Below are 27,059 nucleotides of genomic sequence, written 5' to 3' on the forward strand. Positions count from 1 at the left end.
TGATTTTGCATTGGGAATGAGGTACTGGCAAGAAGGAAGGTGCCCTCTTCCAAGGATATAGATTTTTTTTAACTGTATGTGGACCATGCCGGATGGGAGTGGCAGTGTGGACAAAGTGCTGACAAAGACAAAAGGTTGCATACCCCCCTCCCTATCAGAAGAGATCTGGTCTCCACTCTAGCCCCAAGGAAGTGCATTCTAGTCCTCTGCCAACAAAGAGCTCTACTTGTCTTCTGGGGTTGGCTTTAGGCAACTCATGGGTCCAGCTCTGGCACCTGGAGTGTCAAGAAAATGGTCTCTCCACAATGAACCTCCAGGAGCCTCTTCTCCTCTCTCGACAGTGGGATTCTAAGGCAACTCCAAAAGTACTAAAACTACACAGATCCTTCAATGAATTGGCTGTGCTGCTGGGTTCCTCTTTCTGAAAGTATTTAATCAGCGATTTTCCCAGTGCCCCAGGCATTTCCTGTACGGGTGCTGCTGACTGTTTTACTTCCTACCAGGCCGCCCTCCTCTTGGTGTTCACGCTGCCAACTTTCAGATGAGCTCTATTAACTTGTGTTCTTCCAGCCTTTCCCCAGCCATCTGGGAGCCACACAGGCATTCTTCCCATCCCCCAGCTCCTGGAATTCCTTATTGTGGGAGGGTATATGCTTGCAAGCACCTTATCATTCTGGCTCTCCTCCCCCCCGCCACCCCCCTTCTTGCCCAGTTCCAAGCAATTGATTGTTTTTTCTCCAGCATTCATTTTACAGTTGCTGAGAGATTTGTGCTCTCATGTTACCTGTTTGCCTTTGTGTCTTTTGTCCCCTGTGTCCTGGTCTACTCAGGGCACCACAGTTACCTACACACCATTTCTATGCGTTTAGTGTCCTGCCTGGGAGATCTTCAGTATGACCTCAAGAAATGCTTTAGCACTCGAGATCAGAGCCTGAAGACATTATTACACTCCTACTAACATCATTATCCAGAAGAGTTAAAGATGGAAATGTGCCAAGAAAAGGATCACAGTGGTGATTTAAGAAATGAAGCCTCAGACTTGGTTGCCTCCTTCCTTTTAAAGGATGTTGCTTTCAGCTTATTTTCTTAGCATTAGACTGGGTCCTTCTAAGAGATGGAAACAACCAGAGAGGAACATTCAGGTTTAGGTTGTTATAAGACTGTGTTTTAGTCTGTGCCATCTGAGGTCCTGGGAGAGCAGAGAGGGCCTTCGGCTTCTTCCTAGCGCCTGGCCCCATCCCTGGCCCGGCCCCAGTCCAGTGGGACTCAGTCTTGTCTGAATTAGGTGTTTCCATGGCAACAGGTTCTGGTTACTTGTAACAGAGCAGAGTGAACATCCATCCATGGAAGGTAGGAGCTGAATCCACAGAGTTCATGGTCATGCCATTGAATGGATTTTCTCCCAGGGCCCCTAGCGTTACTGTGGTTATCAAGTCTGGCTATTCATACATTGTGGAACTTGTGGAAAAGCCTTAAGGAAATGGCTTTCAGAAACAAGTGCCCTAGAGGAGAAAGCCCCTGGATTTCATTAAACCAGAACTTGGTAACGGACAGTCTTTGACTTTTTTGACCTAGGCAGTAGGGAGCTCCTACGTTTGGACATTTAATTTATGACCCCCAACTGAACGCAGTCTCAGTTGTGCAGTTGAGAAAGATTTTTTTCTTTTTAATCTTCCTGAAGGGATAGAAAGTAATTGTATCCTCATTTTCCTTCTACACCACCTCCCTCCACTCCCAGTTTCCTCCTTTCTGCTAAACACTTTTTTTCCCCCCTTGGGAAAACTGCATTATTTCTTATGGAGTCATTGTTACTTTGGTTCTTACTGAAACTGAGGAGGAGAATAGATTGTACAGCAGGGGGCATAAGGAAAAGCAAAGATTCTTCTTCCCTGTGGGTTGATAGAGCCCTGCCATCGGAGGGAGTTAGCTGCAATCCTGCCCGGCGATCAGCTTCTGGGACCTTCCCAATTCCACCTAACATGATCATTAACGTGTTGTGAGGGCGCAGACGGAGGAGCACAGTGTGGAGAGAGCACTCAGGTGGGTGTTAAAGGGGCTAGATGCTAATATAATAGTACCTAACAGTTACTGAGCCTACTAGGTGCCACATTCTGTTTCAAGGACTTTACACAGATTATTATCTCACTATTACCCTATTTTGCAGATAGGAAAACTAAGGCATGGAGCGGTTGAATAATTTACCCGAGGTCATGTGATCAGGTAGTGGAAGCAGGATTCAAATCCTGCTCCATCCAGAGCCTGCGTGTCTCTTCATCCTCCTCCAGTACTGCAGGTGGTCCTAGGCAGGGTGCCTCTTCAGCTGTTTGACCCTGGAAAAGTCATTTCACCGTTTGGGGCTCATCTGTGAACTGTAACCTGAGGGAGTTTATGTGGGCAACTTCTGATGCAGTTTCCACTTTGAAGAATCTAGATGCAGAGAAGGCAACTATGTTGTTTTATTCTTGTGGTTAGGTGAAAGCACAGTGTTTAAGTCTAAACTAAAATTTGATCTAGTTGATTCAACAACTGATTACTTCACGGCTCCTGTGCACAAAGCAGTGGGCTGGGCACCGTGGGAGACAGAAAGGGGCTTTAAAAGTTATAATCTGGGGCACCTGGGTGGCTCAGTCCGTTAATGTCTGCCTTTGGCTCAGGTCGTGATGTCAGGGTGCTGGGATCAAGTCCCATGTCGGGCTCCCTGCTCCACGGGGAGTCTTCTTCTCCCTCTGCCCCTCCTCTCACTCGTTCTCTCAATCTCTCTCTCTCTCAAATAATAAATTAAAAAAAAAAAAGTTATAATCTGTTTGTTTTGTTGTTTAGGCTAAGTAATTCAGATAATTAAACAAGAATCTACTTGAGAGGGCGCCTGGGTGGCTCAGTTGGTTAAGCAACTGCCTTCGGCTCAGGTCATGATCCTGGAGTCCCTGGATCGAGTCCCGCATCGGGCTCCCTGCTCGGCAGGGAGTCTGCTTCTCCCTCTGACCCTCCTCCCTCTCATGCTCTCTGTCTCTCATTCTCTCTCTCTCAAATAAATAAATAAAATCTTTAAAAAAAAAAAAAAAATAAATAAATAAAGAATCTACTTGAGAAACCAACTGTGTTAGAAGGTGAATTCTGAGACAGGTAATTTGGGTCTCAGACTGTATCCGGTTTCAGACATTTTCTTTTAAGTTATGACTCCTGTCACCAGGAGCGCTTAACTACACCCATTCACTTCTGAGTGAAGGAGCTACTGGTGAGATTAGTTTTTACAGTGCTGACAAGCTCAAGAGATTCTTTAAAAGTGTAATGTGCCTACTTGGGGAGTTGCTTATACTGAAGCAACGTCATTATAACCTGAAATATCTATTCTCACTTAGAAAGGCAAATTCAAAGAAAAAGGATATGTTGTAGAATACCTAGATTTTTTTGAAGTCGGATTTCTGTTTTTGGCATGCTAGGTTCACCATCTAACTTGCTCTGGGGTCAGGTTAAAGTATGGAATCCTCTTGGCCGAGATAGAAAAAAAAAATTGATCTCGAATAGAAAGCTAGCTTAAGACATTCCTTTTCTAGTAAGGCCTTTGAGACTGGAAGAGTTGTGTTCTGATATGTTCGGACATCAGATTAATGTCATCTTTCTCAGTGACTTGTAAATTTTAAACTATTTTGTATACTGCTATATTCCCAGTCAAACCACAAGTGCTTGACACATACTAGGCGTTCTGTAAATATTTGCCGACAGACTCCGTATTGCTCACTCCTTGAAATCCAGCATTTCCCCCTTGCCAAGATCTAGGACTTGTACCTGCTTCCAAACATCTGATCCCCCACCTTGAGAAGGTAAGTCTTTTAGTGTCTGTCTTAGTTGGTGGGCTCCAGTCCCTAACCCACTATTTTCTTTATTAATTCCACAACTTCAGCGTACCCAGTCTTTTTAAACCTGTGCATAATGACTCATTAATGAGTTGTAAAGTGAACCTAGTGAGTTATGACTAACATTAAAAAAAAATAGAAGAGAAGAGAAAAGAGTAGGAAATAGCAGAATGCACTGCGAGTATTAAGTAGTTTTATTGTAGACACACCATAGTATACTGGATTGCAATTTTTAAAAATGTACATTTTGAAATCCCATTCTCCCCTGTCTTTAGAAGGTAAAAGCACTTTAGGCGTCCCTCTCACGGCAGCTCCCAGCCTACCTCTCTATAAAAGTTTTGCAGTTCAGTATATTTGTATTTTATCCTAGCTTGGGGCTCCCCAGAGTATGAAGTTGTAAGTGGAACACAGCCTTCCTAGAGCCATCCCGTGGTATCCTAATGAGTGCATGCTGGCTAGGAAGAGTCCTTCTGTGTATACACAAGTGATGTGGCCTAGGGGACATCTAGAAGCCATGTCTGAGCTCTGACCTGCAGGGTCACCACCCGCGCACCCCTGCCACTTCACACGGTGCCACTTGTTTTGATGGGCTGAGGTGGGTCGGGGAAGGGCCCGACACAGTGTCTGCCATCCGCTAGCACCGGCCGTGCTGCCAAACACCCACTCCTTTTCCCCGTCCTCCCCACCAAAAAGCACTGCAGGCAAAGCTCCAGCTCGCGAAACGTGGCCTCTTTGAAGTGCCGGATGAGTGTCCCTGCAGCTGTCGCTCTACATCTGGTGGCACTTCTCCTGCTGCCAGAGCTTCATAGAGGCTTCGCGTCCCTTTCCTCAGAAACCTGTACATGTAAATTCAATTTTACTTTATTTTATTATTTTTAAATTTTTATTTATTTATTTGAGAGAGAGAGAGAGAGGGAGAGAGAGCACAAGCAGGGGGAGCGGCAGGCAGAGGGAGAGAGAACAGACTCCCCACCCAGCAGGGAGCCCCACGCGGGACTCGATCCCAGGACCCCAGGCCCACGACCCGGAGCCCAAGGCGGATGCCCAACCAACTGAGCCACCCAGGCGCCCGTAAATTCAGTTTTCAACAGGATTTTTTTAACAGTTGGTCTCAGGAGTCTCTTTGGGGTGGGGGGAGGTGCTGGCACTGGTGGAGGGAGATCCATGCCCTTGAAAATTGGATTCTTTTTTGGAAAACTGCTAGCACGGGCTCGTGGGCAGGGAAGTAAGTGACCCACCGTTCTATCTGTTGACCCACTAAGCCTTGGGAAGGCGCTGAGAGTAGCTCTCGCCACAGGGCAGGGGCAGGCCTTCCTCTCCCTTTCACACAGACGGGGTCATTTTGTGCGTGTCCAGTACTATGGCGTCGTAGTACAAAGAGCCCATAAACAGAAGCCCACCTACCCCTCTAGTGCTGAGCAAAATCACTCGAGGGTAAGTTAAAAGGTGATCTCCCTGACAAAGGCTGGTTTTAAAACCCTTGCGTAATCTGTGTTCTTTGGGAAATGCCGACAGACAGGGCCGTCCAAGCTCAGGAGAGGGAGTCATTCAGAGAAGAGGGGCCAGCCCGGGACCCGGCAGCGCAGCCCCCGCGGCCTCTGGGTGCCTGGCCTTCCTTAGTGGGAGGAGGCTTTGGCAGGGTGCGGGAAACGAGGCTGTGCGTTTCCATTCCTGCCGTCCGGTGCAGCTCTCCGTGGGGAAAGGAGGATTCCCGGCCCATTTTGTTATAAATGCACGGCTGGCAGGGGCCGTAGCGATCTCACTGCCTTGGGATTGGGGCTCAGCCCCGCCCCGGCGGCCGGCAGAGTGGGCCCCCCACTCCGGGGCACCACACTGTGGCCACGCGGTTGTGGTGAGCTGCAAAAGAGAAGATCCCCGCCTAAGACACCATTGCACTTCCTATCCCAGAGACCCGGCATTGTTCACTGTGCCACATCTCTACTCTAAATTTAGGCATCTTTTTTTTTTTTTTTTTTCCAGGCAAAGAGTACTATGCAAACATTTAAGAGAAAAACTTTGCCCAAAGTAATTTTTTCCCTCGACTTCTATTTGGTTTCCTGCAATGTTTAGATGACTCATTCTCTTCCAAGAAATTTTAAAGAAAAGAGATGCAGGCTGTGTGGTAGTGCACAAAGGCTGCTCTGTAAATTCTCTTTTTCTTCCCTGCCTAGAAAACCCACTGCTTTTTTTTTTTTTTTAACAGGGAACGGAAAGGCCCTGCAGACTTCATTGTCAGGGACTCGGCCTCATCAGGTTTTGTTGTTCCCAGGATTCAATGTCCCTTTTGTTTTTGGGTGGGGCCCCCTTGTAGCCTCGCAGCTCTGACAGCTCTGGAAGGCAGAGCGGGCTGCACGGAAGCCCTTCCTGGCTTGCCGGGCCGCACTTGCCCCCAGAGACGCACAGTTAAGGTTTCTGAAATAGAGAAACGGTAGCCTTTTAGCATCTATGAAAGGAGAGGGAGGCCCTGGCCATTTCCTGCCTCTCTCCTGGTGGCAGCCTTGTTCCTGTTTGCTGGGGGCTTCGTGGGGGCGCTGTAGCTGGGAGAGCCTCACATGTGTTCCCAGCCCAGGCCTCAGCCACAGGGAGCCGTAAGTCAGAATCGCTTCAGCAGCCTGTTCAAATAAACAGGGATAATAGTTGAGTCGGTCCTTTTTCCAGCTAATCGGTACACGAAAGGAAACATCTGCCTGGGCTTAATTGCTTTTTTATTGGTTATGCTTTTTCTCCTCCTCCCTTCCCCTCCCCCCTCCTCCTGCGGCTAAGTTATTTAAGTCCTGGGTAAGCAACAGGGTAGAGGAATGGGAGCCTTCTCCCGGAACCTCCGCCATTTAAACACAAGGAGGTGGGAAGGGAGGAAGGGAGGATGGGAGGCTGGCAGGGGAGTTGACCTGGAGGCCGGAGGGCAGGGCACTTGGAAGTGATACTCGTGGTCACTTCCTGGCCTTGTTGCTGACTCTGGGGCTGGCTGGTGAGTCATTTTGCCTCACTTCACCTCCTTAGATCTCTGCTGCTTCGGTGGAGCTCAGCTCTCCTCATGATGGGAAGGAGAAGCTGGTATGTGAGACTCTAGATGAAAGGCATTTCCTCTTGTGGCTTCTTCCAGTGGTTGAGGGCATTGAATGAGAGACATTTGGGAACGGTAAATTTAAGACTGGCAAGATACCCTGAAGCCATCTATTTTGTAGGGCATCTCGGTCCCCGAGGAGAACTTGCTCATTATCTGCTACTTTGGGAAGTGAAGCCAACCAACCGTACACTGAAGTGGGTGGTGGTTGCATCTAATATGGAATCAAGAAGCCAGGCAAAATATCATGAAGAATCATAGAATGCCAGAGGTTAGGAGGGGCCTGAGGAATGTGTTAGCCTTTCATTTTATGGAAAAGAAAACAGAGGCCCAGAGAGAAGAATCGCATTGTTCAAAGTTATCTTCTTCATGGTGGAGGAGCCAGGAATAGGAGACTTGTGTGATTGCCCCTTCAGGGCTCCTCCCACCCACTTCCACACTACCAGGTGTAAAAAGTCCTGTCTCCGCACAACAAAGGTCACACAGATGTTGTGTTCCATAATTAATTCCTTAAGAGAAAAAGGCAAAGCATTTAAGAGAAGGAAAATGCCTGAGGAACATGTAAAACAAGAAGAAGTTCAGGCTCACTACAGCCAATGGGCTGCAGAGGGTATCATGCTGAATCGTCAAGAGAAAAAGTGACTCAACATGCTTCTAGGCTTCTGGTGGTATTTTTCATTGGTACAGTTTTTCTCAAGGGCAATTTAATAGCATAAATGAATAGTCTTTGACTCAGCAATGTGACTTCTAGGAGAAAATGGTGAAAGGTGTGTGCATAGGTGATACACCAAGTAATTTAATACAGCATGTTTTATCATAAAAATTTGTAAGCAAAGTGGATGTGCAAGAATAGGAGCTACAGCAATATCATCTTTCATAATGTTCTAGAAGAATAATATGGAGGGAACTGTTCACAAACATTTGTTTAAGTGAATAAGTTACAGTGTGTATAATGCAACCCCAATTTCATGAAAATCACATGGGAAAATCATATCACATACGAGATAAAGTGTCGAGTGGTGATTTCTTAGTGGTAGGAAATAAAAATTACTTTTTCTTTTGGGATGTTTTCTACAGTTTTCTTGGGTTTTTTGTTTTTTGGTTTGTTTGGTTTTTTTTCTTTTTCCGGTTTCTTATTAATTACAATAAACGTATATTCCTTTTGTAATCAGAAAAAAAATAGTTTCAAAGTCATACATCTTGAATAAAGCAGGATCGTAAATGATTATGTTTCTGACATGTGAGACCTCTTTCCTTCTTCCCCTGGGAGCAGAGCTGTGCCGGGGTAGTATTCCACCTTCTGGTAGAAGGGCATTGTTGGTATCTGATAGGTAGGAAAGAACTAGAAGGAGCTAGCAGAAGATAAAACGAGGGCTTCCCCTCTCGATGACCCAGTGATGCCAGTCAGTTTTATCCCCTGCTCTCTTGGGCTCGGCATAAAACACTCAGTATAGAAGGTGCGACTCTTTTCTCCTTCCTGCTTCTTCATTCTTCTTTATTTCTACTATTCCGTCTGTGTAGTTAGATGCCAGCCCTGGGCGGTAGCAGCAAAGAACCCGAGAGCCACTACTGCTTAGGATTAACAGGTTGGAGACCCCTTCACATGTATTATCCGAAGCCGGTAACATTAGCTAATCTCCAAACCAGTCATTATTGGGGTACCACTGCCCTGGGAGTTTGGGGCAGAAAGAAATCAAGTAAGACCTATATACCTCCTTCCTGCTTGGAGGTTCCTGTTTGGTGTGGTACTTTGAAGTCCTTGGATGTTTATGTTCTTCTTTCTATGGCGTCCTAATCCACGTCTGACTTTCCTCCACAATTCTCAAGAAGGCTCAAGTGCAAGTGTCCAAGAAAGCCTCCTCCGCCTAACAACAGTTGCTAGGTAGGATGTGGCTTTCCAGCCTGCTCTTCGGGGACCAGTGGAAAAATCAAAGCCTACACCCGTTTGCCCTCCACCCGATTGCCTTAGCTAGGCTATAGAAGGGGCACATTTCATTTTATTAAAACTCTTTGAGTAATCTGACCATAATTGGGTCTGATCGGAGTGCTTATCTGATTTGCTGGATTAAATAATGGGCCTTAATTGAGTCTGTTAGTTATAGAGCCAATGCTACTCTTGCCTTCGTCGCCCCCTCCTCCCCCTTCTGTTTCGCGATTAACCTCCATTCCTCTTTCCTTGCAGAGTAAAGAAGTCGGCCAGCAGCTCCAAGATGATTTGATGAAGGTCCTGAATGAGCTCTACTCGGTAAATCAGATGGGTGCCTGGCCCTTTAACAAGCAGAGGGAAGCAGCATTTGGCAGCTTGTGGCCATAGTCACATCAGCAACAGAACTGAGCTGAGGTTGAGGACAGTGCATGGTCCCCATTGGGGGTGACTCCACCCATTTCTTTTCTTCACACTCTTATTTTCAAATCTGCATTGCACCATTAATATGTGCCTGCCAGGAAGGACTTAATGTTCAAGGTTTCACATCAGTTCTTGGATTGATCTACGGGTTTGCGACAAGAGCGGGTACCCTAGAGGGAAGCACAAAGTCCTAAATGCCCCTGACCAAAGGGGCCAATTCACGCAGAGAGAGCTTGGCATCGACTCCCTGGGTTTTTAAAAGGCCGAACCTCAGTGAAGGGGCGGGCTTCAGGTTTGGAGAAGAAAATACAATCTGTTTTGAAATGGCTGACGCTTGAGGCACGTGATGCCCATGGCTGATGCATGTTTTTTCATGCACTGGACGGAGGTGGTGGTGGTGGTTTTCTCCCCAGCCAGGTTTTGTTAATTATAATTAAAACACATATGCACATCGAGGAAATTCCTGCTGCCGTACAGAGACTATTTTAGTTGTTAGCTAAAGCCTTTCAGGACCCCCGTCTTCAGCGGGGCTGTGCCCGGCCATTGTGTCATTCTCTAGGGTTTCCCATCCTGTTCTGGTGGTGAAATTGATTTCCTGTGTTTACTTGTTTATTCACTGCATTTCTTACCTTCCTCCCTCCCTCCCTCCCTCCCTCCCTCCCTCCCTCCCTCCCTCCCTCCCTTCCTTCCTTCCTTCTTTCCTTCTTTCCTTCCTTCCTTCCCTCTCTCTCTCTCTTTCTTTCTTTCTTCACAGGAAGACAGGCAGTGGTGACATGCATCACAGGCATTTGGGATCAGAGAATTCCATGTTCTTGATCCAAAAGCCTAGGTGTGGCTCTTTTGTCATGGCAACTATTAAGCAAGTAAATAGGGTAGAGTAGTCGTCAGACTGGTCTCCAGTGATGCTCGTTTGTTTGGACTTTCTGCTCTGTGACTCTTCTGCTCTGAAGCCAAGTAGATAGATGGTACTCTGGTTCAACTCCCAAACTTTCATTTCTTTCAAGTGCAGTTAAGGCTTTTTATAAAAATAGAAGCGTGTTGATGTGAACCATTTACAGACTAGATGCGTTTTCCTGAACCCTGTTGTCTTTTTAATGCTTTACGTCTGCACTTTATTTTTAGAGCATCTTCTAGGCACCAAGAAGAGCTACTACTCCCTTTTCCTGGCAAAGAATTCACCAAGATAGACTATGACACATGAAGTCATTATATGAATCCTTTTATTTTCCCCGTAAGCATTGCGGGCCTCTGCTGTTTGCTCTTTCTGGGGAGGAGTAGAAGGGATAACCAGCAAACCCCAAACCAGCTCAAACCCAGTTTGCCACTTTTGCTGTGGGACTTGAGGTAGCGACAGAAGAACAGCTCCTAGGGATCTGTTAGCTTTGCTCAGAGCCCGAGATCTCCTATTATGCTATGATTTTTATGTGTGTTTTTTTTTTTTTAAGATTTTATTTATTTGACAGAGAGAGACACAGTGAGAGAGGGAACACAAGCGAGGGGAGTGGAAGAGGGAGAAGCAGGCTTCCCGCCAAGCAGGGAGCCCAATGTGGGGCTCGATCCCAGGACCCTGGGACCATGACCTGAGCCGAAGGCAGATGCTTAACAACTGAGCCACCCAGGCGCCCCTATGCTATGATTTTTAAAAAATAAATAAGTGAAAGGGTATAGTTTGTGTGGGAATGAGGAAGAAAACTGTGGAACTTGCTGCTCTGGTTTGAAGAGGGCTGAACTGGCGAGTCGGACTGCAGTCTTCAGGCAGTCCAACATCGGCCAGTGCTTTGCTGCGGACGCAGAGCATGAAATCTTCCTGCTGGCGTATACAAACAGAATTGGCTGGGCATGGAGTCCCCTGCCAGGAGGTGAATGGGTAGACCCTCTTTTTATTTTTATTTTTGTTCTATTTTATTGTTGTGTCGTTGACACACAGTGTTACAATGGTTTCAGGCACACAACATAGTGATTCAACAAGTCTCTACATTATGCTGTGCTCACGAGCGCACCTACCATTCGTCACCATACAATGCTATTACAATACCACTGAGTATATTCCCGTTGCTGTATCTTTTATCCCTGGATACACACTCTTTTAATTTGTCCAAGGCCAAAATACAAATTTAATTTGACCCGGGTCTCCCCACAACTTCATGTACTGGTATCTCCAGTCACACTTCCTAAAATATCCGACAGTAGTTAAGGGTCAAGTGAGTTTGCAGATTCTATAGGCCATTAGAAAGTTCAGAGGATAGAATTGACTTGTTTCTTCTGTAGGGTGAGATGAGTGTAGGACTGGTCTCAATAAGGCACCATGGCATGGGGGTGGCTGACTCCCAGTTTGCCTAGAACTGAAGGGTTTTTGGGGCGCATGAGACTTTGAGTGCTACACCTAGGGAAGTCCTTCGGTAAGCCAGGACGACTGGTCATTCTGCACTGGACGGTGGTTTCATCAAGCGGGAACCTGGCACTATTATATGCTGGCTTTGGGAAGCTACTTGCTGAATGTCCTCTCTCCTCCTCTCTCTCAGAGAAGTTAAGAAGAGAACAAGGGAGATCTTTCTATAAGGAGCTTTCACCTTATTGCTTTCTGGGAAGGCAAAAGGGCCTCTTGCTTCAGTGACCCTGTGGACAATAGAAGTTATCTGTGGGATGGAATAAAGGAAGCCAAGGATATAAGGAACTCACCATGTTCAGTGTTCTCCTTAGCTTGTGTCTCCCCTAATGCTCAAAATATTTCTTTTTGGGAGACTGATTACCCAAGGGTTGATAATGTAAGTACTTTTGAATCTTGATGATCCAAGGGGCAGAGCCTCCGTGTTCCCGAATAAAGATGCCTTCGGGCAAGAGGCCCAGACTCACACCATACGTGACCAGCTGCCCCTCTGTACCTTCCTCTTTTCTGCCTGAAGGACCTTTGATTTTCCTGACTTGGCATTCTGTGCCAGGGGCTGCTTCCCCCAGCTGCCATTCAGAGAGCAACCCTCGTGAGCATTCTCCTCCATGTGTTTTTCCCCCCATAATGAGCTGGCTAGTTGGTAGGCCATGGCGTAAGTGGTTTTCATTTTCCAGCTGGTGATCCAGGAATGCCTTTGAAGTTGGAGCACGCTGCTTCCCAGAGAACTCTGGCATTCTCTGCCTCAGTTGTACTCAGAGTTTTTATCTGAGAAAGCCCAGCAAGTACCCACAGGAAGGAGAGTCTGTGAGGGCACAGAAGCCACATGGATTGGCTAAGTAGGAACAGTCAAGTAAGCCCTAGAATTGAGAAAGAAAGAAGAGGTGTTGCAATGCTGGGGTGTGGTTTTACGGTCCCGTACTCCCCCGGGATATATGGCTCCTTGGTGGGGCACAGCAGCTGTCTGCTGGCGGAGCTAGTGTAGGCTGGTATTTAGTACCTGCTCCCTTGAGACAGCGTCAGTGTGTAGTCACCCCGCTCTGCCTGCCTGTTTGTCTCCGGCCCTAGGCACCAGGGCTACAAAGACAAGTAAGACGTGTCTCTGAACTCAAGGCATTTAGTTTTAATAGAAGAGACAGAAAAGTAGAACAGCAAGTAAAGTATGAGGTGATAACATTTACATGTCTTCCCAGAGGAAGGGCATGAAGTCAGGCTCCTTAGAGAGAGATTTGAATTGAATCTTAATTGCCAAGAGCTCTTTTATTGTTCTCTAAATGTTCCTTTTTTGTTGTATTCTGTTCTTGTTTCATGATTCAGTGTCTTTGCATTTTTCATTGATCTCTCTAGGGATATTATTGATTGCTTTTGAAGTTTTCTTCTTTCTGTACACTTTCTATTCCGTCTAAATTGCTTGTTTTGGTCTTGGCCTTTCATATCAGATATTTTCCTTAAATGTTTGGTAATCTTTAGCTGCCTTTTCGTATTTTAAAGTGAGGCATTGAAAAGCTGGTTGGAAGTTCTGTGCCAACTGTGGTCTTGACTGTAGGGTGGTCTGACTGGTGTTTCCTTGGGGAAGCCCTGATATCAGTATTTCTAGGTCTTTTATCTTGGCTAGTCAGATTCCGCAGGCCAGGCTCTTCTGACCTCCTGCCTATGTCTGGGGCCTGAGTTGTGAAGAGGCCAGGGCCATCACAACATTTAGTATAGAACTTTCTGTTGATCTTCCTATTTTAAGTTCAGTACCCCTATCCTCAGCTGAGCCCCGCTGTCCCCAATCCATAGGTCCTCTTCCAGAAGAGACTATGCCTCTAGTCCTCCACTGTGGAGGGGGCGGGGATGGGATCTGGTCGTCCAACAATTCTTAGGCTTTCAGTAGTTTCTCTTGTTTTAGCTCCACCTTCATCCCACTGCCACCAGTTCCTCTTAGGGCTTCTGTGATGTAAGTCTGGTTGCTTCTTGGGCTCTGCCTTCTTTTGGTTTAGGGTTTGGTAGATAATTTACTACTTGCCTCCCTGCTTTTTATGTGCTGCTTTCATTCTGTTTTTCTTCAGTTTATATCTAAGAAATAATAATAATAATAAAAACTCTTTTCTATTATTTTAGTGTGGCTTGGGGAGAGAGGAGAGCTAATGGCATGAATTAAGATTTCCTTTTTTGAAGTAAAGTGAATTCTCTTTGTAGAACTGAGAATTTAGACTCCCGAGTTTTTCCCCTAGTTTATATTTGCCTCACTATATATATATATATCTGCAAGTTCTATCTTGACTTTCCTATTTTTCCAATTGTTTTGGCATCACTTATTTAAGTTTTGGCGTCTGGATACCTCAGTTTTTCCTTGAGCTGAAGGATACTAGTATACTTCTTCCATATTTCCACAGAGGAGAGATTTGTTGTCACTAAGTCATTTGGGCAACCACATTGATTGTAAAATTACCAACTGTGGACATGACACATTTCCCGACTGTGGAGAAGGGAAGAAAACACAAAAGAAGAAGTGGTGCTTACCCTTAGGAATTCATAGTTTCTTAGACAAGGTAGTATTTTACTCTTTTAAAGAGAGTTCTTTAGTGGAAAGGAGCAATATAAATCACTAATTTTTATTACTTCATTGTTGTCTTCTTTGCATTATTCCTTTGAGTCCTTTTTTGTCTCATATTCATTCATAGTGTTTCTTTATCTATCATGCATCTTCATGAAATGGAAAATCACTTTCTTAATAATCATCATTTTTATAACTCTTTGTTCAAGCTTTTGAATCCATATTCAGGTGAAAAGAAAGAAAAGGTAGTCTCCCAAATACCCTTCTTCAGCCTGGAAAACAGATGCCTCTTCCTCACTTCTGAGTCACCCTGGAATCTGGAGGACCCTTTCTAATTACTTAGAAAGGTTTTTAATGCTACCAGTTATTAAATATCATTTCTCCAGTGTAGAGAATGCACAGAGTTGATCATATACTTATGGGAAATGATGTCAGGTTGAAAATAAGGTGAAGCTGATTTAAAACGTTCTGTATCCAAAATAAGATGTTTAAACTCTAATGAACTTTGATTTTGTCGATGTCCCAATATTCTTTATTCTTTCCACGACCTCTCGCTGATCCTAAGGGATGAGTACACCCATAAGGTCCTTCCAGGATTTCTCAACTTCAGCACCATGGACATTTTGGGTAGACAGCTTTGTGGTGGGGGCTGTCTTGTGCACTGGGTGGTTAGCAGCCTCCCTGGCTTCTACCCACTCGATGCCAGGAGCAAGCTTCCAAGTTGTGACAGTCAAAAATGTCTCCAGATTAGCCCCCCGGTTAGGACCACAAAGCCATTAATAAAACCAGTTCCTCTTTTCAAACCGGTCTTGACTAAACCTAACCTTTCCTCCCAACTAACCCAGCTCTGGTCCTATTCAGAGGAAGAACTGGTGCTTAGTGGCTCAGAATGTGGACTTTGTGGTCTGACAAACCTAGGTTTGAATCCTGATTCTGCCATGTACTAGCTATGTGATGTTGGGTAGGATAGTTTAATCTCGTTGAGCCTCAGTTTCCCCATCTTTAAAAGTGGAGATAATCACATGTCTTCTATAGAGGAGTTGTGAGGATTCATTGAGGCGACCCGCATAAAACCTCTGACACACAGCACGTACTAAGTAAGTGGTAGAGATTGTTATCAATATTATGCCCTTACTCCCCTCTGTTGTTCAGTCTGTACCCTGCCCCCACACACATGCACCCAACTCCCACACTCTCTCCCTCTCAAAGATATTGCATGACATTAAAATGTCAGCACTCTTGAACTTCAGCTCGCTTAGTTGTAATCAGCATTTTTAATTCCCAGATAGAAGCTAGAGGCTCCCTGTGTGGAAATGGAGGGAAGAGCAGGCACCTTGTGGTTGGAAGTGTGTTTGGGAGGAAACACACACAAGTTCTAGGCTGCCCGGCCTCCTCGTTAAGAAAAGAGATTGGACTCTCAGACAGTGGCTTTGGTGGGAAATTTGAGAATTGTCTTTTTCTCCTTTAACACTACTTCCTTCCCATGGCAACTCTAGTTTCACCCGATGTGGATTTTATTCCTTCTTAGGCTCTTACGTGAATTGTTGTGTGGGTTAACAGTCTTCATCGGGTCGTTTTCTAGATCCCAGGGTTGCTGTAAGGATGAAATGAGAAATTGCCTGGGTAGCACTTGGCACAAAGCCAAGCATATACTACATGCTCAAGAAACAGCTACTGTTGTTACTGCCACTGCTGTTCTAGTTAGTTCCCAGGAGAGAGGGTGTTCGATCCACGTGAAGCGGGCCAGACGGACCCCTAGAATGCTAGGGCAGTAGAAAGAGCTTTTGGAGCCTTTCTTCTTCCCCGTTTTGTATCTGAAAGGTCCAAAATGTATCGACTACTCCGCAGGCTGTGCTGGCCTCCTCAGGGCTCCTGACCTTGTGTACTCTGGCTGAGCGATAGAAATTACTTAGCCGCTATAAAAGAGTCATGCTTACAAGTGTTGATAAATAGAAGTAAATAATGCATGATGGAAGACGTGAAGTCATTTTAAGAATAAGACATATTGGCTCCGTTCAAATGCTGCTTTCCTGTGCTTTGGGGTGGTCTTTAATATGCAGTGTTGGCTGAACCAAACACTTAAGAAGTTTTCCCTTAAGGGCATGAAGATAGTGCTTCACGTGGGACAGGTCTAGCTGAATCTGGTAGTCTGTAAAGCAGAGAATTGACCCTATTGGCTTGACCTCTGGGGGCGGGGACGGGGGGTGTCTTGCAGGTCATGAAGACCTATCACATGTACAATGCCGACAGCATCAGTGCTCAGAGCAAGCTAAAGGAGGCAGAGAAGCAGGAGGAGAAGCAATTTGGAAAATCGGTAAAGCAGGAAGACCGGCAGACCCCACGCTCCCCTGACTCCTCGTCCAATGTCCGCATTGAAGAGAAGCATGTCCGGAGGAGCTCAGTGAAGAAGATCGAGAAGATGAAGGAGAAGGTATGCATGCTTCAGCATCTTTAGGGGCTGGGGAGGAGCACTGTGGAAGTCAGGATTGATAGGAGTTTTCCAGTAGGTGCTATGGAGAGCAGAACAAAGAGACTCATTCCTTTAGTGCCTAATGGCCAAAAGTGAGTCCTTGCTGTCTGTCCTGGAAGAAATTCTAGGTACTGGAAGAACGTGGGCGTGGGGGCTCCAAGTTTTTCACCTGTAGCAGATTCATCAGAAACAATAGAAACCTTTCCCAAGCCTGGGAGAGGGACGGCAGACCTAGGGCTTGGCATCAGATGTCCCGTATTCAGGGGCAGATGTAATGACACCTTCTTCCGGGTGGCAGTACAAGGATGGAGAACAGTGTTTGCGGGTAGAACCAAAGTGGGACATGCATCGAAAGTAGGGAGCCTCATTAACCTTTCCTGGATTGATCTACATTATGCCCTTGAATCTCATTAAACAGAATTAGAACCCAATTTAAGGCAGACGCGCACAGGGAGTAGCAGCACAATTGTGGTTCTCGAATGTACTGTACTTTCATCTTTTAGAGCACAATCTCCCCTTTTAAAAAAAAAGTAGAGTTGAACTTCTGTTCCCTTTTCAGCGCCAAGCCAAGTACACAGAGAATAAGTTGAAGGCCATTAAAGCCCGGAATGAGTACTTACTGGCTCTGGAGGCAACCAACGCATCTGTCTTCAAGTACTACATCCACGACTTGTCCGACCTTATTGATGTAAGTGCTTAGAGCTGGGGGCTCAAGGGCACCTTTCTCCTGGTTTTGGAGAACTGGTCAGGTGTTCCCCAGTTCTGTTGCTCAGGCGTCTTGGAGCATCTTGAGAAGAATTATGAAGATAGTAGCCATGGTCCATTGGGGGCTTGCCATGTACCAAATAGGAGGTAAAGCCCTTTATGCTTCATCTTACTCAGTTCTTACTACAGTCCTGGGAGGAAGACACTCTTATCTCCATTTTTACAGTTTAAAATTCATAGTTTAGATGACTTACCCAGAGTCAGCTAATAAGTGACAGACGAGGCAAGATTTGTCCCGAGGTCTGATTACTTAAGCCCATGCTCATAAATGCCATGCGCTTCTGTCTCCCAGGAAATAGTCCCTTGAATCAGCTATTTGCACATAGAAGTGAGTGGCAAGAGCTAAGAGTTAGAATGTGTACCTTATATTTAGATAGTACTTAAACGTCTCTTGGTATTACTTCATTTGACTATCCTATCACCCTCTGGATCAGAGTTACTATCTCCAATTTGAAGATTAGGAATCTAGGGCTCAAGAAGATTACCTGCCCTCAATTACACTGCATTTGACGGTCCTGGTCAGTAAGGTGGCTAGATGCCCTTGACATATGGCCCATGCTTTCTGATCTGTGACACAAAGATGATGAGAGAAGCAGATGAGTAGGCACATGTGTTTTGCATGGATTAGGCACAAGGGATACGCTTTTTGTCTTCGGCCTTAATGGGTCAGCCTTGGCCTTGTTTCTTTTGCAGCTTGTCTTCAGACTTTATAGTTGAGTCTTGCAGTCTCTCCCACCTGTAGACTCCCACCTGGCCCAGTTTCTGAGCCAGCCCTGACCATAGCTGCATGGGTCCACCCTTCCCTCCAGTCTTGAGTGGGGGGCCGGGAGCCAGCTGACTCAGGTGTACCTGGGCTAGTCTCTTCTCTGAGGCCTGATGTTTGCCTCTGGCTGTTCACAGGTAGCCACCGGCCTTTACGAGCTTCTGGCCAGACCTGGCACGCTTGCCTGACTTGGTTTCTCAGTGAATGAACCTGCCAAACTTCACAATAGCATTTGGGGTCTGGTCTAAGATTCAGGTCATCTGGGGCTCGGCACTGACCTGTTTTGGAACTCTGCTGTGCTACCCTCTCCCCCACCTCTCTCTCGGGCAGACAGAGGAATTGGACTTGATCTTGGTACTGAAATCTGGCTTCACATGCTTGGGGAACTTTTCTAAACTAGTTCCAGGGATTTTAGATTCAGTCGATTTCAGCCTCTTCATGCCCTGGGTGTCATGGTCTGAGCGGGTAAGGGGAGCCCTGAGGCCTGTTTCAGGCTCTGCTTTCTTCTCTTTGTGTGTTGATGCCAATCTCAACACTGTCCTTCAGTGGAGGTCAGAGCCTTAAACAGGATCCTTTCTCCTTGTGAGGGGAATGACTCTTCACTGTTGGGAGAGACACCTGTTCTCAGCAAGGAAGAGAATCAGTTCTTTTTCTGCTGTGTATCTCACATTTAGTTTAAAAAAAAAAAAAATTAGACTCTGCAGTCCATCACACCTCTTCCTCCGGTTTGTCCTTTCCCGTTTGCTTTTGCCCCCAGGGCAACTTTCCCGCCCCTTTTGCCAAAATGCTCACCTCAGGGGTGAGGGGCTACTGCCGTGTCAGTCATAACCTTTGCAATCCATAGACCCTCCATCAGATGTGCATAGGTGTTTTAAAATCAGTCCAAGAAGCAAGTGATTTTGCACCTTATTCTCACTTAAAAAGAAGGAGAAGAGGAAAGGTGTGTTAGAGCCCATCTTCACGGGATGCGGTGTGAAGTCTGGTGAAAAAGTAGCCTATCGGCCTCCTTAGCGCTCAGCCAGGATGTGGGTGTAGGTTACTGTGAGCGAGTCCGGGTTGGTGGCAGTCCAGGCCACTCAGATAGTAAAGTTGCTCTTGTTTTGCTTGTTGTTTGTTTTGTTTTTGTTTTTCTTAAGGTGAGGAAAGATTTATTACTCTTTTTCTTTTTAAAGCTGATAACATTATGCAGCTAAGTAAATATTTATTTGGAATGAGGCTGTGTGCTTAGCATCAAGGGTATAAAATGTATAAAATAATTTTTGCCCTAGAGGTTTTCATAGACCTACAAAGAGATAATTTCTATGTAACTGGCTAACTGCAAAGCTAAGGGAAGCCCAGGGGATCCTAGGACAGTGTTCTTCAAACCATAAGTCATGATCCATTGGGGAAGTCATGAAATCACTTTTAGGGGTTTGACTTACTTTTTTTCAATGAATGAACTAGAATAGAACAGAATAGAATAGGAAGGAAAATGAAATATCTACATACATCATACTTAGTAAGGTTAAGTTTTATTTTGTGAAACTGTTAGGTGTGTGCATGTGTGTGTGACAAGATGAGTTTCTTCCTGTGAGTTGGAAGTCAAAAAAAGTTTGAGTCACTGCACTAAGAACAGAGAAATGTCTCTTAGTGTCTGTACACTCCATGAAGGCAGGAACCAAGTCTTCTTTTTATCTTAATATATAAAATGAGGCACCTGGCTGGCTCAGTCAGAAGAGCATGCAACTCTTAATCTCGGGGTTGTGAGTTCGAGCCCTGTGTTGGGTGTAGAGATTACTTAAATATATAAAAAAACTTTATATATTAAGGTATTCTTTTTTTTTTTTTAAACATACACACAGTGCTTAATACATAGCTGAGCACATAGTATATTCATTGAAGGAAGAAAGGAATAGAAGGAGGAGGAGGAAGGTGATTTCCTAAGGCAAGATTTTTTTTTTTTCCTTTTTGTGCCTTTTAATACTGCCCGGAGGTATATACACTACCTGAACTTAAGTGTTACAGTTTCAAGAGTTATGATAAATTCAAACACCCTTATAACCTACATCTCTGTCAAGATAGAGAATATTTCCATTGCCTCAAAAAGTTCCTCTTTTCTCTTCCCAGTCAGTCCCTCACCCCAAGGCAACCACTGTTGTGATTTCTTTCACCATAAATTAGTTTTGCCTGTTGTAGAATTTCACAAAGATGGGATTTTACAGTACGTACTTTTCGTATCTGGCCTTTGCCCAGTGTGATGTTTCTGAGCATCACCCCTGCTAGTGCATGTATCAGTAGTTTCCTGGATGATCAAGGCAATAAAAATGGCCCAAAGGACACGTGGGCAACACACCAACAGTTAGGGCAGGAGTGAATGGGGAGCCTGGGTACCTTGGCGTTCTGATCTTGACAGGATCCAGAACTTGCTTTAAGACAAGGGATGAATCTTGCACAGTCTGTCGCCATCTGTGTTACGGGCACCACGCTGCCTCCTTCCTCGTGGTGTGGAAGTGCAGTGTGTGCTGAAGGCATTGAGGATAAGTGAAAGGAAGTTATTTTTGTCGATGCCCGTACACTGACACCAGGACTAGCCTTTGACTTCATTTTATAATATAAGAAGATTTAAACTTGGACTGTAGAAACCCGCATGAGGCATCTGACATGCACCAGGGAAACCTTGACTTCAGGCCAAAAACACACTCTGAGCTGACTTGATGGAGTCTAAGAACTGTAGGCTCATTGGAATGTGGCTTTCCTCCCCCGTCCTCCTGTGGCTTTCCCAACCCAGGAGCAGATGGATGAATGAAGAACAGGGCATTGTCTGCATGCATAGCTGGGGGCTTGTGAGGACTCCGTACATGGGTAGAGAATCTGTGACACCATGTGCACCCAAGTTGGACATGAAGGAATGCAGCTTTCTTCATAGGAAATTTTTTTTATAAGATTTTATTTATTTATTTGACAGATAGACAGCTAGAGAGGGAACACAAGCAGGGGGAGTGGAGAGGGAGAAGCAGGCTCCCCGCCGAGCAGGGAGCCCGATGCGGGGCTCGATCCCAGGACCCTGGGATCATGACCTGAGCCGAAGGCAGACGCTTAACGACTGAGCCACCCAGGCGCCCCTTCATAGGAAATTTTTTAAAGGGCATTTATTTGTCTCTTCTGTGTGAACTAGAAGTGGATGTTATGAAACACCCATGTTTCTTTTCTAGGCCTTCTCTAGAGTCTCTGGGTGAGGACTGTGAACTAGTAAAGGGTTAATGAGCTGTCAAGTCAAGTTATCACACATCTGGATGGGCTATCATTAAATTCTTATAAAAATTTGATTTCCCCTGAGAGAGTTTTCATCAAACATTTATATAACCCAGAAGTGGCCAGGGGAGCTCGGCGTGGCCACGGAACTCCTCAGAAGCCACCGAAAGCATATTTTGTCCCCATTGTAAGGAAGAATAATGCGCTGCCTCTCCTCACTGGGATTCTCCTGGGAACAGAGATGAAATAGTCAAATCTCGTTTCCCTAACCCTTGCCAGCAATTGCCTCTTTGCTAAGGCCTCAGTTTCTGGCCGTCGTGCTCGCGGAGATCTGTACATAGCTACGGCTTTGTACAACCTAGCCCGAGTCTCCCTGGTTGGCTGGAGGCACAGAGGAGCCAGAAGGCACGCTGTGGGTCGGTGGCACAGAGGGGCTACGGAAGAGTTAACATAAATGAGGCAGCAGGCAGCCGGAGAAAGCTTCTGGCCTTCCATAGGCCATACGGAGTGAGCAAAATGAGGGGCTTCGGTGGCCACGTCTACGCATTTGACTTAGATCGGTATTCAGCCTAAGTGGATGATTCCTGAGAGGTTAGAATCTGTACTCTGGGCATCAATCGGTCCATCCACTGATGTGTATAAAATGCCTATTTTGAGCAAGGCTTCATGGTGGGGGATACAAAGAAGCAATGACACTGGCCAGGCCCGCTTTGACGCTTGTCTTCTGGTTGGGGTGATAGGAAATGGCAAGTCTCAGAGTGACGGAGTGTGTCCTGTGTCACGTGAGGGCTGGTGTGGTGTGGTCCTGAGTAGAGGCCAAGGTCAATAGATGCCAGGGTTGCAGGGCTGGCTGGCTTCCCAGAGGCTGGGAATTTGATCTGGATTTTGAAGATGGGGTCCATTTCCAACAAGTGAGAGGAGTGGGAAATATGTCAAGAAGGGAGAATGCCGGGAAAAGGGCAGATGGATCTGGGGATCTTGGTGATTGAGGTGGAACTGTCCGCACGGTGCCAGATGTGGATAAATACATTGCCTGTTATCAGCCTTGCGACAACCGATGAGGCTGGTGTTGTCCCCATTGGAGGCTGAGAGGTTAAATTGCTCACTCATGGTTGTGCAGCTGATTTGAGGCCTGCTGTTCTCCCATACTCTGCCCTAAGCAGGAGCAAGTCCTTGGTTAGAGCAGAAGAGTCTGAGGAAGGGAACATAGGGAGATGATGGTGATGGTCAGACTGCAAGCAGATTAGAATTTGTTCTGGCTGGTGACCTTGCTTAACTTCCCGGAGCCTCACCATTCTAGTCTGGGAAATGAAGATAATACCAGCCTCACTGGGATTATTATGAGGATTCAATAAAGCACTTAGCATGCGTCAGGCATACGGTAAGCATACTTAGTAAAATAGAGGTATTTTTAAATACCCAAACTGAGGAAGGTGGACTTCACTTTAGAAAAGACTAAGGCTTCTTCTTCAGTAGGAGTGGCCTAACAAAAGCTATCTTTGAAGACAGTGAAGCAGACAGCACTGATGTAGGATAAGGGTATGAATCAGGGTAGAGGTAGAATGGAGTCACCAAAAATGTAAAGGTGATGAAGGGCGCCCCGCCTCCCCCTAATTCTCTTCTGCACTAAAAAGCTCCCCACTTGCTCGGCCCTTGTGTTCACAGACTCACAGGCATCCAGTTCATCATCAGCGTCTGCACAGAGCTAGTCAGGAAGGTTTCCAAGTTCAAGGGCAGCCTGGCTAGACCAGCAGCGTCTTTCAGAGGAGGAAGGGCCCCTGCACGCGAAGTCTCCCAATCAGCTGCTTTTGTCTTGCTTCCATTTGCGCTTCCCTCCCAACTGAATTGAATGTCTTTCCATCCTCCGCCTCTAGTCAAGCTGTAACTGCTGTTCTTCCCCTGCCGCCAGGCACCTGCCGCGCTGTTGGCACCGACCCAGAGCCCAGCCCGACAGGCGCTCTGTCGCTGAGCTTCTTGTCAGATGCTAGGAGGAGGAGGCACATCACGTGCTTTTTCTTCCCCAGTCGTGGCTGCTCCCGGGGTGAACAGGATGAGGGGAAAGGCTGGGGGAAGTCCGTTTGATGCCTGCCTATGGAATGAAACTGCAGTCCGGCACATGGTCTGACTATCCATGGATTCTTCTCGGACGTTTCTTCTCAGGTTCTGGAACTCAGAGCTGCTTTAGCAATTGAGGGGATAACGGATGGCCAAGGAATTTGGATTCCGGGGTCCTTTGGGAGGGATGGGGAATATTGTTGTAGAGTTACAGAATGCCACTGCTGAAGAGGGCCTTAGACATTATAATTAGTCCAAGTATTTTCAGACTTTTTCTCGAGCAGAATTCTTTCTTCAAATCAGACCTTACATAGAATCCCAATCTATTGGGCGCCTGGGTGGCTCAGTCCGTTAAGCGTCTGCCTTCGGCTCAGGTCATCATCCTGGGGTCCTGGGATCCAGTCCCGAGTTGGGCTCCCTGCTCAGTGGGGAGTCTTCTTCTCCCTCTGCCCCTCCCCCCACTCGCGCGCATGCGCTCTCTCTCTCTCTCTCTTTCTCTTTCTTTCCCCCTCTTTCTCATTCTCTCTCTCAAAAATAAAGTCTTAAAAAAAAAAAAAGGATCCCAATCTATTAAGTAGATAAAAGAGCAGAGCTGGTTTGGTTGAACCAGAGATAGGAGGCTCCAAGTCCTACTGGTTGCTGCCCTTCTACCCCCTCTCAGGGGCAGCCTGAGCAGCGGCATAGAACCTCACAGCTCTGATCCGCAGCTTAAAAACCACTGACTTGGCCAAATCTGTTCATTTTACAGCCGAGGGTACAGCTTCAGGGTTGGGGACTGGCTTTCCCAAGGCTGCTTGACTTCCTGTCCAGTGCTTTTTTTATACTGTTGCCTCTCATACTTTTTTTTTTTTTTTCAATTTTGCTTTAGAAAATCAGAATCCTTTACGTGATCTGCATTTTTCCAGTAAGACTGACACTTAGAAATTTTTGGTCTTATAAATGCTATTTTTGTCGGGTGGGAGCTTGAGTGCAGAAATCCGAGTCTGCTGCTAAGGCCTGTCCTACAACGTCGGGAGCTGGTGGGGGTGATGGCCGATGATAGGGTCTGCTGCCCACTCTCTTCTTCTCCCGCTGGAGTTCAGTGTTGGTGTAAATGAACTGCTCTTGCGACACTGGTGTGAGTTGTGAACCACTGAAATGGCCTGGCTTGGTTCGTATGTAGTGACTTGACCACAGTGACCCTCGGAGTGGCAGGCCATATTTTCATTGTCGAATTTTGTTATCATGGCATCCCCAGAGAAACCCTAAAGTGGAAGAGGATTCCCTTCAACCCTCAGCCCTTTTCCTGTTTCCTAAATAGCCCGGTGCAGTGCATGACGAAATAATTTTCCTTCTGTCCCATTGAGTCCTCTTCCTCCCAATCAGCCTATAGTCCTCTGAGGTGTGTCTTCCATTGAATTGGGAGTGGAAACCAGAAATCTCACCTGGATCTTGGGATTCAGAATGTCAGCCTTCTAGCTTCACAGCCAGTCCCGGTGATATGGTCAGAGCTGCCCCAGGGGCCACCTCCCTTTCTGCCAAGCCTTGGGACTGTCTATGGTTTGCTCATGTGGCTTTTCCGTCCCACAGCAGTGTTGTGACTTAGGCTACCACGCTAGCCTGAACCGGGCGCTACGCACCTTCCTCTCCGCTGAGTTGAATCTGGAGCAGTCAAAGCACGAGGGTCTGGATGCCATCGAGAATGCCGTGGAGAACCTGGATGCCACCAGTGACAAGCAGCGCCTCATGGAGATGTACAACAATGTCTTCTGCCCACCCATGAAGTTTGAGTTCCAGCCCCACATGGGGGACATGGTGAGGCCTTCTTCCCATCACCACACTCCCTAAGGGGCTCGAGCTCACTTATGCCTGGATTCACTACACTAAGGCCACATTATTCTGGGGAGAGCAAGGCCCGGGGCTGGCTTCCCATCAGGTGGGTGAGGAGCATTCCACTCATTCGGCAAATAGCGACTGAGTGTCTGCCGGGCTCGACCATAGACACTGGGGGTTAGGGCCCTCAGGGAGCTTCCAGTCTGGTGGGTTGAGAGAGAGGTGGAAATATGCATAGGGAGGGGCACCCAGGGGGTCCAGCAAGATCAGAGGAGGTGAAAAACAGCAGGTGTATAAAAACTAACAGTTCAGTATGGCAAGAGGGAAAGATTTGGAGGAGGCCTCCAAATGGTGAGTCTGGAAGAAGAGCTGAAACAGGGCCAGATACTCAAGGCTTTTGATGGGGAGGGAGGGCTAAGTGGGGCAATAATGATGTGATCTTTTGTCACTTGGCAGAGATCTAAAGGATCTTATTCTCTTGAGATTAGAAGATTGCAATAAAAGGGGTAGCTTTGCTTGGGTATTGAGCAAAAAAGAATGGGTAAGACAGACAAGAAGGAGCTAAGATGTTATCCCCGAGGCCTGATGCTGTCTGCCCAGGCTGGGGAACAGGAACACGGGGGCCCTTTTTTGAACTTTTCCCCTCCAAGCTGAAACGAGAAGGGCCTAAACAAAGTGAGAGAAACAAGCAGCTCTTTGGTTTTCATTACTCTGAATCTTTTGGTTCCACTTGGGGTGGTTGTGCATGCATATCAGAGTGAACCTTATTCCTGTCGGTAGGAGCTACCCTTTAACCTCTGGGCTAAATTGGAAGGAGGATGTATAGGCTTACATAATAGAAATAGATGGATCTTCAGGCATGGTTGGATTTAGGAGTGGGAATTTATCAAGACTCAGATTTTTGTTGTTGTTGTTTCTCTCTCTCTGCTTCACATCATGTATCTTGGGCTCTATTCTAGGTAGGCTCTCATCCCATCAGGGCAAAGTGACTGTATTTCCAGCCTGATCTTCTTGTAGGTCCAAATCCAGTGGAGGGAGTACCTGCTGCCCTCCTAGAAGCCCCCACAAAATTCTCATCGTGTCTTCTTCTTTCTGTTCAGCTGATGAGTTTATCCCTGAGCCAATGATCGTGGCTGGGTGTCTGTAGTTGGCTGATTGGCTTATGCCTAAGTCACATGCTCCATCCCAGAGTTGGGGAGAGCCTCATCCAAAATACATGACCTGAGTTGTGGGGTGGGAAGTTCCCCCAGAGGATAGTCAGGCCAAAGTTGTCAGGAGGAGGAGGAAGGGATGTGAGGTGACTGAAAAACAACCATGTCCTCTCAACAAGGGAATGGTGTTTCCAATAGGATTAGTCTCCAGATGCTTCTTAGAAAACCCTGTCCCAGAATGACAACTGTTGGCAGTGTAACTAGAGGATTCGCTGTCATCGATAGTCCACAGTGGAGAATGGGACATTTCTATCCTAAAGACAAAAATGTGGAGATGATTTCTTTCCTCTCCTCAGGGAAAACCAAACCATGTACAGTTTGTTTCCATTTCTGTGACTTAGGAAATGTCAGCGTCTGAACAGATGGGGAAGTGAAATGGCAGTGTGTGCAGTCAGAGTGGGGGGGGGTGTCACCGAGGCCCCAGGAAGCCCCATTCCTCACCTGCCCTGGCTTCTGGTCCAACTTTTCTTCCAGTCCCCTTCCCCAGCTGCCACTGACATTCCTTCCCAAGAATCGGTGCAACTTGGGCACCAGCTGAGCGGAGTGATACATTTTCTGGTGT

General features: G+C 46.5%; 1 protein-coding gene across 8 annotated transcripts in view; it reads left to right on the plus strand.

Moving 5' to 3' along the window:
• Positions 1-27,059, plus strand: part of SRGAP2 (SLIT-ROBO Rho GTPase activating protein 2) — a 223,293-nt gene that overhangs the window by 139,156 nt on the left and 57,078 nt on the right. For 6 of the 8 annotated variants that reach the window (XM_036077188.2, XM_036077190.2, XM_036077194.2 and 3 more), the window contains exons 5-8: positions 9,101-9,163; positions 16,406-16,621; positions 17,220-17,348; positions 25,044-25,268. In XM_036077188.2, the coding sequence (XP_035933081.1) occupies positions 9,101-9,163; positions 16,406-16,621; positions 17,220-17,348; positions 25,044-25,268 (633 nt within the window). The remainder of the gene's footprint in view (positions 1-9,100; positions 9,164-16,405; positions 16,622-17,219; positions 17,349-25,043; positions 25,269-27,059) is intronic. The other 2 variants (XM_036077189.2, XM_036077191.2) reach the window with 1 other exon arrangement.

Source organism: Halichoerus grypus, chromosome 7 (genome assembly GCF_964656455.1).
Source record: "Halichoerus grypus chromosome 7, mHalGry1.hap1.1, whole genome shotgun sequence".
Classification (NCBI taxonomy): Eukaryota; Metazoa; Chordata; class Mammalia; order Carnivora; family Phocidae; genus Halichoerus; species Halichoerus grypus.